Raw genomic sequence first — 11,610 nt, 5'->3', positions numbered from 1 at the left:
ATGTACACAACCTCTGCCAATCCAAGCAAGCTTTGTATTCATTAATAGAATACTGTATAAATGAGTGTACTGTATGTAGCTGAAGCTACCGTACACACAGTATTACCGCACATCCATCCATGATGTTTTTAAATGGTGTTGCCTCGGAAGTGGGATAGTCTTATATGACGAGTATAGCCCAAAACCTATGTTTTAAGTGGAAAATTAGGGGGTCGTCTTATACACCCAGTCGCCTTATACGCCGGCAAATACGGTACACAATATATACACACACACACAACATGGGGGAGCAACGTCTCCAGGATACTGTACACAACACAACTCATTTCCTTCCTCCGCTCTGCTGATCATTAAGTGACTTTATCAAGTTTTAGGAGAATCCAGAAGAAGCGTTCTGTGCTCCGCATGAACTATGTACAGTAATCGGGGCAATTGTGGGATAATCTGTAAACCTGTTTTAGGTCAACAACAAACTCTGAAGGCAGCTTTGTATGCGAGGAGCCTCTCTCCTCCCCTCCCCCTTTTTCCTGTCCCTCCCAGAGGCCAAACCCAGAGATTTGCAAAAAGAGGGATCTGAATGTTGCAGAAAAAAAGTTGCAGAGAGGAGAGGCCGGGGGACTATTTGGGTGACAAATCCAGGTGACCGCACTGAGCAGGAGCCGTGTGCTGGCCTACCAGGTAAGAGAGACATCAGATTCTGCTGCATCAGGAATATTCACATCCTCTGGAAGTTTGGGATTTATTTAAACTTTGTTTTTGTATGGCAGATCTGCTGAGATACGCGCAGAAGAGTCGCCAACTGTAAGCTGTGCACAGAAACCACCCCACATCCTTAAAAGGTAACTTGTCTCTTGTTAACTTGCCTCTGTGTTAGGTTGCCTCTGTTCTAAGTTGTCTCTGTGTTAAGTCGTCTCTGCATTAGATTGTCTCTGTGTTAAGTCGTCTCTGCATTAGGTTGTCTCTGTGTTAAGTTGTCTCTGCATTAGATTGTCTCTGTGTTAAGTCGTCTCTGCATTAGGTTGTCTCTGTGTTAAGTCGTCTCTGCATTAGGTTGTCTCTGTGTTAAGTCGTCTCTGCATTAGGTTGTCTCTGTGTTAAGTCGTCTCTGCATTAGGTTGTCTCTGTGTTAAGTCGTCTCTGCATTAGATTGTCTCTGCATTAGGTTGTCTCTGTGTTAAGTCGTCTCTGCATTAGGTTGTCTCTGTGTTAAGTCGTCTCTGCATTAGGTTGTCTCTGTGTTAAGTCGTCTCTGTGTTAAGTTGTCTCTGCATTAGGTTGTCTCCGTGTTAAGTCGTCTCTGCATTAGATTGTCTCTGTGTTAAGTTGTCTCTGCATTAGGTTGTCTCTGTGTTAAGTCGTCTCTGCATTAGGTTGTCTCTGTGCTAAGTCGTCTCTGCATTAGATTGTCTCTGCATTAGGTTGTCTCTGTGTTAAGTCGTCTCTGCATTAGGTTGTCTCTGTGTTAAGTCGTCTCTGTGTTAAGTTGTCTCTGCATTAGGTTGTCTCCGTGTTAAGTCGTCTCTGCATTAGATTGTCTCTGTGTTAAGTTGTCTCTGTGTTAAGTTGTCTCTGCATTAGGTTGTCTCTGTGTTAAGTTGTCTCTGCATTAGGTTGTCTCTGTGTTAAGTCGTCTCTGCATTAGGTTGTCTCTGTGTTAAGTTGTCTCTGCATTAGGTCGTCTCTGAGTTAAGTCGTCTCTGCATTAGGTTGTCTCTGTGTTAAGTTGTCTCTGCATTAGGTTGTCTCTGTGTTAGGTCATCTCTGCATTAGGTTGTCTCTGTGTTAAGTCGTATCTGCATTAGATTGTCTCTGTGTTAAGTCGTCTCTGCATTAGGTTGTCTCTGTGTTAGGTCGTCTCTGCATTAGGTCGTCTCTGCATTAGGTTGTCTCTGTGTTAAGTCGTCTCTGCATTAGGTTGTCTCTGTGTTAGGTCGTCTCTGCATTAGGTTGTCTCTGTGTTAGGTCGTCTCTGCATTAGGTTGTCTCTGTGTTAGGTCGTCTCTGCATTAGGTCGTCTCTGCATTAGGTTGTCTCTGCATTAGGTTGTCTCTGTGTTAGGTCGTCTCTGCATTAGGTTGTCTCTGTGTTAGGTCGTCTCTGCATTAGGTTGTCTCTGCATTAGGTTGTCTCTGCGTTAGGTTGTCTCTGTGTTAGGTCGTCTCTGCATTAGGTCGTCTCTGCATTAGGTTGTCTCTGTGTTAAGTCATCTCTCTGTCAAACTGTCAAATGCTCTGTATGCGCCGTACAACCTTTGTCTCAGAGCCGAGTGACGATAAAGCTTTTAGTTGTTTTGTGACATTGTAACTTCATACAAAAGATCTATAACCCCATTTTGATCACTTCTGTGTGTGCAGGCTCGTTAAGTGTTCCCTTTGTCCAGCAGGATGCGTACACTTTTCTTGGTACCACAGGGGAACTGTAAAGACATGCTATGCTCCTCTGTAGAGACGTCTCCTGCGAGCTTTTACTGCTGGACAGAAAGGAATCTTTAAGAACCTGTACGGATTTAAAGGAACATACCAGTTAATGATCTCACTGCCAGGACGCAAGCTGGGTCACTGTTTCAGCCACTGTTTGAGTATTCAGAGAGCTGTGGGCACCGGCTGTCAGAATACAATAGCCGACAGGGGAGGTTCCTCCTTCCACACTCTTTAGCATGGATGGGGGAATCTATACTATCACTAGGCTGAGCGGGAGAACTCTAAGAGTGTATGTCTGCCCATAGACACAAGAGGACATGATTCCAGACAGGTCCATAAACATGCATGGTCGGGTCGCCCGGGTGTCTGACACCTCTGGAACCTTCTTACCTTTAAAATAATAGCAATTGTTCCAGTGCAAACAATTGTTCCTTTGTGTACAAGATAATTGGAACATGGACACCGCCTGTCTGCGGCCTGATTGTATGGAAAGCTGGGTATAGACGATTGGAATTTCGATTATTTTAGGAACGCTCGTTCGATTTTCTAATAGTTGATGGGCTCGTATTGATGATCAATTTCGACTCTAGGAGCGGGATGAAAACATTTTCTGGAACAAATTAAATTCAATGGGGGGGATTTATCAAAACCGGATCAGACAAAATCTGCAGCAGATTTGCATGGCAACCAATCAGCTTCTATCGCTCATTTTCAAATCTCAACTGAGCAAACTGAAGAGAGAAGCTGATTTGAGCCGTGCAAAGCTGGTCCAGATTCTGACTGCTCCAGTCTGATAAATTCCCCCCAATGTGGTTTTCATTCGGGAAATTCCATTCATTCCAAAATCGAATGTTACAATCAATCGGAACTTTGAGCGACATTCGTCACATCCGATGGCGTTATCGAATGTTCCTTTCTCATACAAACGTTTCTATGAAAGTATAACCGCGTATTCCCGGCTGCAGACTGGCCAGAACCTCCCCCAAGCCGCGCAGATCGCCCAGGTCACTTACAACAAATACACTTCCAGTTACAATAAAGCTGTGTTGACTGTAAGCTCTGCAGGTCAGTGATCACTGCCATTGAACAGATCCTTATCTGCAGTCTACTGAAGTGTGAAAATGAAAGTGGGGCCTGTGCAGTCATGTGCCTCCCCTGCGCCTGTACTATAGGAGGAGGGGGGTACATTCCGCACAGGGTCATGTATGGAGGAAGTAGGCTTATATAGCAAGGAATAATCCGAATTCCTTCGGACGGATGGTATAAGGCGATCCGTGTGTGGAAAGGGTTAAAATGATGCAACAAAGGAATTGATCAAAACGAGCAGTTGCCCATGGCAACCAATCAGCTTCTCTTTTCAGTTTGTTCAGTTAAGCTTGGAAAATGAGACAGAGAAGATGGTTGGTTGCCATGGACAACTGCTCCAGATTCTGTCTGCTCCAGTTTTTATGCATTCCCCCCCAATGTGCACCCCATGCAGTTACCTGTAGGCCAGGGATGGGCAACTCTGGCCCTCCAGCTATTGTAGAACTACAAGTCCCAAGGCCAGGGTTGCTCCCCTCCTGCTGTAGTTCCTTCTCCTCCTCTTGGCTGGGTCACTATAAAACATCGTTAGACCCGATTTATATTTTTCTGACGCTTCCTGTTGTCTGTTGCAAGCCTTGCAGTAAGCCGGCACCATGTCCCCAGGCTCTAGGGCAGGGGTGGGCAACCTCGGCACTCCAGCTGCTATGGAACTACTAATCCCATGAGGCATTGCAAGGCTCTGATAGCCACAGGCATGACTCCCATATGCAGAGGCATCATGGGATATGTAGTCGCAGCACAGCTGGGGTGCTGAGGTTGCCCAACACTGCTGTAGTTTATCATCTGAAAGATTTTATATCGGCCATACATGTAATGCTTCAACTACAACAATTAATTGATATAAGACAATCGATAAACAAACTTTGGAACATCCAATCAAGTTTCATCAATATCCTTTGTTGAACCAATGTAGTGTCATGTGGGGAGCTGCGGAGGAACTACCAGCCCCAGCAGGTCCTCTGATCGTACGCCGCCCGACCCATAAAGGAATAAAATAACATATAGATTCCCCATGAGCCGCCGCCACCACCAAGGCGTGTTTTATTGACGTCGGTGGCAGGCTGCCAGGGTGGCTGAGGCAGACAATGTGATGACCTAAAGCAATTCTCTGCCACACAATTCACCGCAGAGCGTTCTAAAAACATTTATTAATACAATAAATCCAATTCTATTATCCACGCGGAACGCGCTGTGCAATGCGACAACCATGAAACGCGCAGTGGGCAGGGCCAGGCTGGTGTAAATAGTAAGGGCAAAACTGAGGGGAGAGGGTTAACGTCACCTCAGTGCCCCTTCACTGGCGCCTTGTCACAAAGGCTTCGGGCCGGGCCTAGATTTGGACTGTAGCTGGTCTCCATGGCGATGGGCAGCGCAGCAAAAGGGTTTCCACGGCTGCAGGTTTTTGTTCGGTTTATTCTGGAGCAGCCAGGCCAGAGGGCAACGTGCCCAAAGAGGGAGCACACCGATTCTGTGGCGCCAGTGATGGGGCACTACGGGTAACCCTGTCATGCCCTGATTGGGGCTCCCAGTCAGGGCAAGTGTACCTGCCACCTAAGCACGGAGGTCATTTATGATCAGGCTTCATATATAAGCATTCTGTTAATAAACCAATCAGCTTCTCTCTTCAGTTTTCTCAGTTAAGCTTTAAAAAATTAAAGAGAGAATGATTGGTTACGACGGGCAACTGCTCCAGGTTTGATAGATTCCCCCTATTGAATATGTGTCATACCTGATTCCATCAGTGTTGTCTGTGTTGGGTACAGGTGTCCTCTGACTTTGGCCGGGTCACCGGGACAAAGGTCCCACCACTGCAATAGTTGGTATGGTGTGCAAAAACTCCGAGGGAAGAGGCACTGACGTATCTGAGATCCAGTCCTGGGCTCTCATCCCCCTGCAGATAAGAGTGTTTACTGCGGTCACATGCCTGCCAGTCACTTGGTCACAGAGTTCCCATGACAGCAAAGGACCCCGCACTGAGGACGGCCATTGATCCCCTCTGTGGTCTCCGTCATCAACATGGATGATTAGCATCGGGGGAGCATTTCCTTGAAGCCGTGTAGAGCCATTGAGGTCTGCTTTAAACATTTACAACAACTTGTTTGATAAAAAGGTTTAAACCATATGAATAAAAGCTGACTGTTGTAAATCCCCCCCGGCAGTGTTATATGGTATGTCCCAGGCCCTGTGACTGTCACTTTTAATGGGCAGTTTGGCCTCTATGTGTAGAATAATATAAATGAAGCATGAAAAAAAAAAATCATATACTAAATACTGTGAGTACAGGAATTTACACCATACAGGGACCAGGATACAATATTTGACACTATAGTGTAAGGGTGGGCAACTCCGGCCCTCCAGATGTTGTGGAACTACAAGTCCCATGAGGCATTGCAAGACTGACAGTTACAGGCACGAATCCCAGAGGTAGAGGTTGGGATTTGGCACTATAGTGGGACCTAGGAAGGAGCTGAGGGCGCAGTGCATGTCCGGGGGGCCCAGCTACAACCCTTATACTCCTCTCGAACGCACAGTTGTACAAGACCCATAGATGTGAGATCTAGGGTTGCCACCTGTCCGGGATTCACCCAGACAGTCCAGGTTTTGAAGACCGGGGCAACCAAAATTAAGATACTTGCCTTCTTGCTCCCCACTGCAAACAGTCTGTGATAGTCACATAAGAATAAGCCATGACTCATTCTCCCAAAAAAACTTCCGTGAGTCGCTAGAGTGTTTGGGTTTCGCTGAAAGAAAAGGTGGCAACCCTAGTGAGATGGAGGCCCGGGCTATGGATATCCCTATAGATTTTATGATGCACGCGGTAACCAAAGATGACATTTCACCCTTTTTTTAGTTGCAGTATTTGGATTTTTCCCACAAACGTCTTTTCCTAAACTGCTATACAGTGATAATCTGCTGAATGTTGTCGAGGAAAAAAAGTTTTTGTTTTTATTTGCATTTTACGTTATTTATTTCATTTTATTTATTATTTATTTATTTTTATCCTTCAGCTGAGCAGCCCGAGAGCGACAAAGGACACCCGACCCCAACCTGTAAAACAGCAGCACCATGCCTGAGCAGATCAGGTCAGTGACGCTATTGTACTGCGCCATGGAGTATGGTAGTGCCATATATTTGAATGAATTAACTTTATTTTATATACAGATGGCTGACACAAAAATATTATACATGTCACACCTTTCTGAAGATCACCATTTCCAGATGTCTGCCCAGTTACATCACGCTCAGTGATTCAGTATGGCACCTGTAGTTCACTGATGATTTGTGATTAGCTATAGAATTGTAACGCTGGCCCTACACCATACAATCTGATTGTACAATCTCTGTAGAGTCCCTTTAGCTGTACCAAAAACTATGTAACACGAGGATGAACCTAAACAATCCATGCAATCAGATTGGACAGGCCCTCGCACTACATGGTTTAAGACTATATTAATGGTTTACATATAAATTTATATTTGAAGTTGTGGGGCGGCAGTTGATAGGAAATCACATGACTTAAATCCAGGTGTCCGTAAATGAGACACTTCAAGACCTGTTCTAAATGGCAGTTGAGTGGGAATCATCTAACCGGATCCAGGTGGCAGTTGAAAAGGGATCACCTAACCAGATCTAGGTGGGAGACGATCACATGAGGTGTTGTAGATGATGACATATCGCAGTGCTTGGCTTGTCCAAGTAGCAGTTGATGGAAGATCACATGACTAGGTGGAGGTTGATGAGAGATTACATGATGACATCCAAATGGAGGTTGATGAGTGATCACATGACAAGTCACAAATTGGCATTTTATAAAGGTGATCACATGACCAGTTGATTAGATTTCACATGATTAGTCCTAGATGATAGTTGGTAGGAGACCACGCAACCGGTTCTAGGAGAAAGATGATGGGAGATCACATGGCCAGCTGTAGGTGTCCGTTGAAGAGAGATCACATGGCCAGCTGCAAGTGTCAGTTGAAGAGAGATCACATGGCCAGCTGCAAGTGTCATTTGATGAGAAATCACATGACAAGTCGCAGGTGGTAGTTGATGAGGGATCATATGACCTGTCAAAGGTGGCAGTTGATGCGAGATCATATGACAATTCACAGGTGGCAGTTGATGAGAGATCATATGACAAGTCACAGGTGGCAGTTGATGCGAGATCATATGACAAGTCACAGGTGGCAGTTGATGCGAGATCATATGACAAGTCACAGGTTGTAGTTGATGAGAGATCATATGACAAGTCACAGGTGGCAGTTGATGCGAGATCATATGACAAGTCACAGGTGGCAGTTGATGCGAGATCATATGACAAGTCACAGGTTGTAGTTGATGAGAGATCATATGACAAGTCACAGGTGGGAGTTGAATTAAATATTTCTTTATTAATTTCATATTTCACAGATTACAAAAATATCTTCAGAAACAATTCATTTATTTAACACTTAACACACTACATATTGCGTATATGATTTATTATCCCAGTCATATCACTCCCTCTACATGATCACTACCACACAACATATGGACAAGACGTACCATTCATACCTTTCTTCCTCACCCCCAACTCAGTCATACTTTGGCATCCACAAGGGCATTATAGGTATATTCGATATTTTTTTTTAAAAAGAGAAAAAAACAGGGGAGTTAAGTCGACAGAGAGTTTAATTAGTTGATCGGAGTCTAGGTATGGTGTTTCCCCTTATTTTTTTACATTCACACTCCTACATCCTTCTACTTCCTCTTCTTTCACCCTCCTCCTCCTAGTCTTTATAAGTATCCCAGAATCTCTGGTGAACTCATATAGTCCCTCCAGGGGCTCCACCTCTCCCTAAATGTCATATATCTATTATGTAGGCGAGATGTGAGTTCCTCAAATCGCATAACATTATTAAGTTCTTCCACCCATTCTGATATCTGGGGGGGGCTAGTTGACTTCCAGTGTCTTGGTATTACTGCCCTTGCAGCTGCCAGGATCGGGCATAGAAGACCTTTTTTCACTGCGGCTAGCGGTCCATGGTGTAGAGACAGGTGGCAGTTGATGCGAGATCATATGACAAGTCACAGGTGGCAGTTGATGCGAGATCATATGACAAGTCACAGGTGGCAGTTGATGAGAGATCATATGACAAGTCACAGGTGGCAGTTGATGCGAGATCAAAGGACAAGTTGCGAGTTACAGTTATTATTATTATACAGGATTTATATAGCGGCAATAGTTTGCACAGCTAATTAGAGATCACATGACCAGTTCCAGGTGGCAGTTGATGAGAGATCACATTATTATGCGGTTGCTGGTGATTGGCAGCACACTTCTGTGAACTGGTGCATTTTGTCATGTAGGAAATCCCATTTGCAGGTTTCTGGACGTTTGTCTTTCTGTCCGCTCCCCGAGATCCCCGCTAATAAGAACATTTCTGTGTTTCAGCTTACCGGCCAAACTGATAAATGGCGGCATCGCCGGCCTGGTGGGAGTCACCTGCGTCTTCCCGATAGATCTGGCCAAGACACGACTACAGAACCAGCAAGGGCAAGGCGTCTATCGCGGGATGTAAGTGTACGGGGGAGACACGGCGGGGCTGACATTTTATTTCATATTCATTCTGCTAATTGTATATATTTAGCACCAAGTTCTGTGTTTAATCAAAGAAACAGCTGCCCTGCTCAACTTCATTGTCATGTTGATCCATTGGCTTCAATACTTTGTCATAGGCCCAGAACAAGTACAGAGATGTGAAGTCCTAACTTCACCAGCTGGCTGCTTGTCTCAGGTCAGAAAATTTCAGATCATAGCGAAACCGCAGGCTTAGCATGACAGCCAGGCAATGAGCATTTCCACAAGTAGGTCAGCAATGATAAACTCTGAGGTGAATTTATCAGACTGGAGCAGACAAAATGTGGAGCAGTTGCCCATGGCAACCAATCAGCTTCTCTCTTCAATTTGTTCAGTTAAGATATGAAAATGAAAGAGAGAAGCTGATTGGTTGCCATGCACAGCTGCTCCACATTTTGTCTGCTCCAGTTTTGATAAATCCCCCTCTATGTATTTACTCGGGTCAGGTTGTCTTTTACATAAAAGCATTCCATGCGATTTTGACCTGAAGTAGAAGTGAAGGTTTGACATTTCCCTGTCACACAATGATATAGTAGGTACTGATCTGTGTCAAACATTTGTGAACACAATCAGGAAGTGCACATACACCAGGGTCTTTCAGTCCAGGAATTTCAGTCCAGGAAGTAGAGGGTGACCCTGGATGATGGCTAAACAAAGAGGGCTCCGTCCTTCTGGAGAGAAAAGCAGATGAAGGCATTGTCAGGGGAAGCACTGTGATCTCTGTGAGAAGTAATAAATACCTGGGGGGGGCGGGATTACACTGACACATTACTGAGCATGCTGCACCAACATGCAAACTATCTATCTAATGACAGGTCCACTTTAGGGTCACCAAAAATTACAGTAAAGGCTGTGACACACTGCACGCGAAGCAGCACGAAGCGGTGTCGCGCTGCCTTCGCGAGCAGTGTGTCATGTAATTTTCTCCTCGACACGTCAGCCTGCGAGAGCTCGCATAGCTGAACGCGCCGAGATGAGAAATTTCATCTTCAGCCAATCGGTTTGCGCGTATAAACCTGCGCGTCATGAATGCATCGTCTGGCCGCTTGTTACACACGAGCCGATTGGCTGAAGGTGCAGTCAATCATCTGCCTGCACTCAGCTCGCACACTGCACGCAAAGCTCCGTGCCGGACAGCTTTGCTTCGCTCTGCACGGCTTTGCGTGCAGTGTGTCACAGGCCTAAAGCTTCCCTCGTAACCAAAAAGAAAACACTGTTAGAGGAATGTATCAAAATCTGGAGCAGCTGTGCACGGCAACCAATCAGCATCCACCTTTCATTTTCAAAGCTTAACTAAACAAACTGAAGAGAGACACTGACTGGTTGCTATAGGCAACTGCTCCAGATTTTATAAATCTCCCCCTGTATATTTTAATGACAGCTGTAAAAGTGTTCTTTACTGTACAGAAATCCAACATTAAGTAACCAAAAACCAGATTTTATCCGGTTTAAGCAGTTTGAAAATGCAGGGTAACTGCAGCTTTGTTGCTATGGGTTACCAGACATTTGCAGATTGCTCTCTCTCTCTTTCTGCTGCTCCAAAGCTCCCAGCCGCCTCCCAGCAGCCACAAGGATGGTAAATTTCCTTTAGTGGAATTTGTAGCCGACATTCCTCCTCCTTCCTGCGATGATTCACATCACTTCCAGCATGGGGCAGAATGTGTTTGTTATTAAGAGAACTATGTGTGGTGACCGACCGCACCCCGACTGCGCAAACGTCCCAGCAAAGTGTCCGATCATAAAATGTGTGTTATCAGATGATATCTGAGTGTGACTGGGCCGAGCGTGGAGAGCAAATGTATAAGAACTGACAACAGATCATTTATCAACATAACCAGTCATGAAACCATTAACCCATTGCGTGTTCAGTAATGACTTCAAATCTCTCTCTCCCTCCTGTCCCCCTCTTCTCTCTCCCTCCTGTCCTCCTCTTCTAACTTTTTCCCTATCCTCTACCTCCCTCGCTCTTCTCTCCCTCCCACTCTCTCTCCCTCCCTGTTTGTGCCTCCCTCTTCATCTCCTTCTTACTTTCTTCCCTCTCTTCCCCCCTCTCCCTCCTTTTTTTCTCTGCTCCTCTTTCCTCTGTCTTTCTTTTTCTATCCCTCTTTCTGCCGCCTCCTACTCCGCCTTTTACCTTCTACCCCCCTCCTCTACCCTTCATCTTCTCTCTCCTTTTCTTTTCACATTCTTCCACTCTCCTCTTCTGTTATCTTGCACCCATCTCCTCTTCTCCCTCTCCATTCTGTCCCTATGTTTCTGTTCCCTCACTTCTCCTCTCTCTCTTATCCTCTTCCCTTCTGACTACATTCCCTTTCCCCATCTCTTGCCTTCCTTCTACCTTTTCCTCATTCCTCTTTTTCTCACGCCCCCCTCTCTCCCTCTCTTCATCCATCTCCCTCCCTTCCCCACTCTCCCTCTCTTCATCCATCTCCCTCCCTTCCCCACTCTCCCTCTCTTCATCCATCTCCCTCCCTTCCCCTCTCT

The 11,610-nt window shown here is 45.5% G+C and overlaps 1 protein-coding gene across 1 annotated transcript in view; it reads left to right on the top strand.

Annotated features, from left to right (window-relative positions):
- The first annotated feature begins 806 nt into the window (after window positions 1-806).
- SLC25A18 (solute carrier family 25 member 18) overlaps window positions 807-11,610 on the top strand; it is a 20,825-nt gene continuing 10,021 nt past the window's right edge. The window contains exons 1-3 of the mRNA XM_018562089.1: window positions 807-839; window positions 6,515-6,589; window positions 8,941-9,063. Of these exons, the coding sequence (XP_018417591.1) occupies window positions 6,573-6,589; window positions 8,941-9,063 (140 nt within the window). The 5' untranslated portion in view covers window positions 807-839; window positions 6,515-6,572. The remainder of the gene's footprint in view (window positions 840-6,514; window positions 6,590-8,940; window positions 9,064-11,610) is intronic.

The sequence above is a fragment of the Nanorana parkeri genome, unplaced genomic scaffold (genome assembly GCF_000935625.1).
Source record: "Nanorana parkeri isolate BGI_ZX_2015 unplaced genomic scaffold, ASM93562v1 scaffold560, whole genome shotgun sequence".
Classification (NCBI taxonomy): domain Eukaryota; kingdom Metazoa; phylum Chordata; class Amphibia; order Anura; family Dicroglossidae; genus Nanorana; species Nanorana parkeri.
This window is presented reverse-complemented; position numbering and strand designations above follow the sequence as displayed.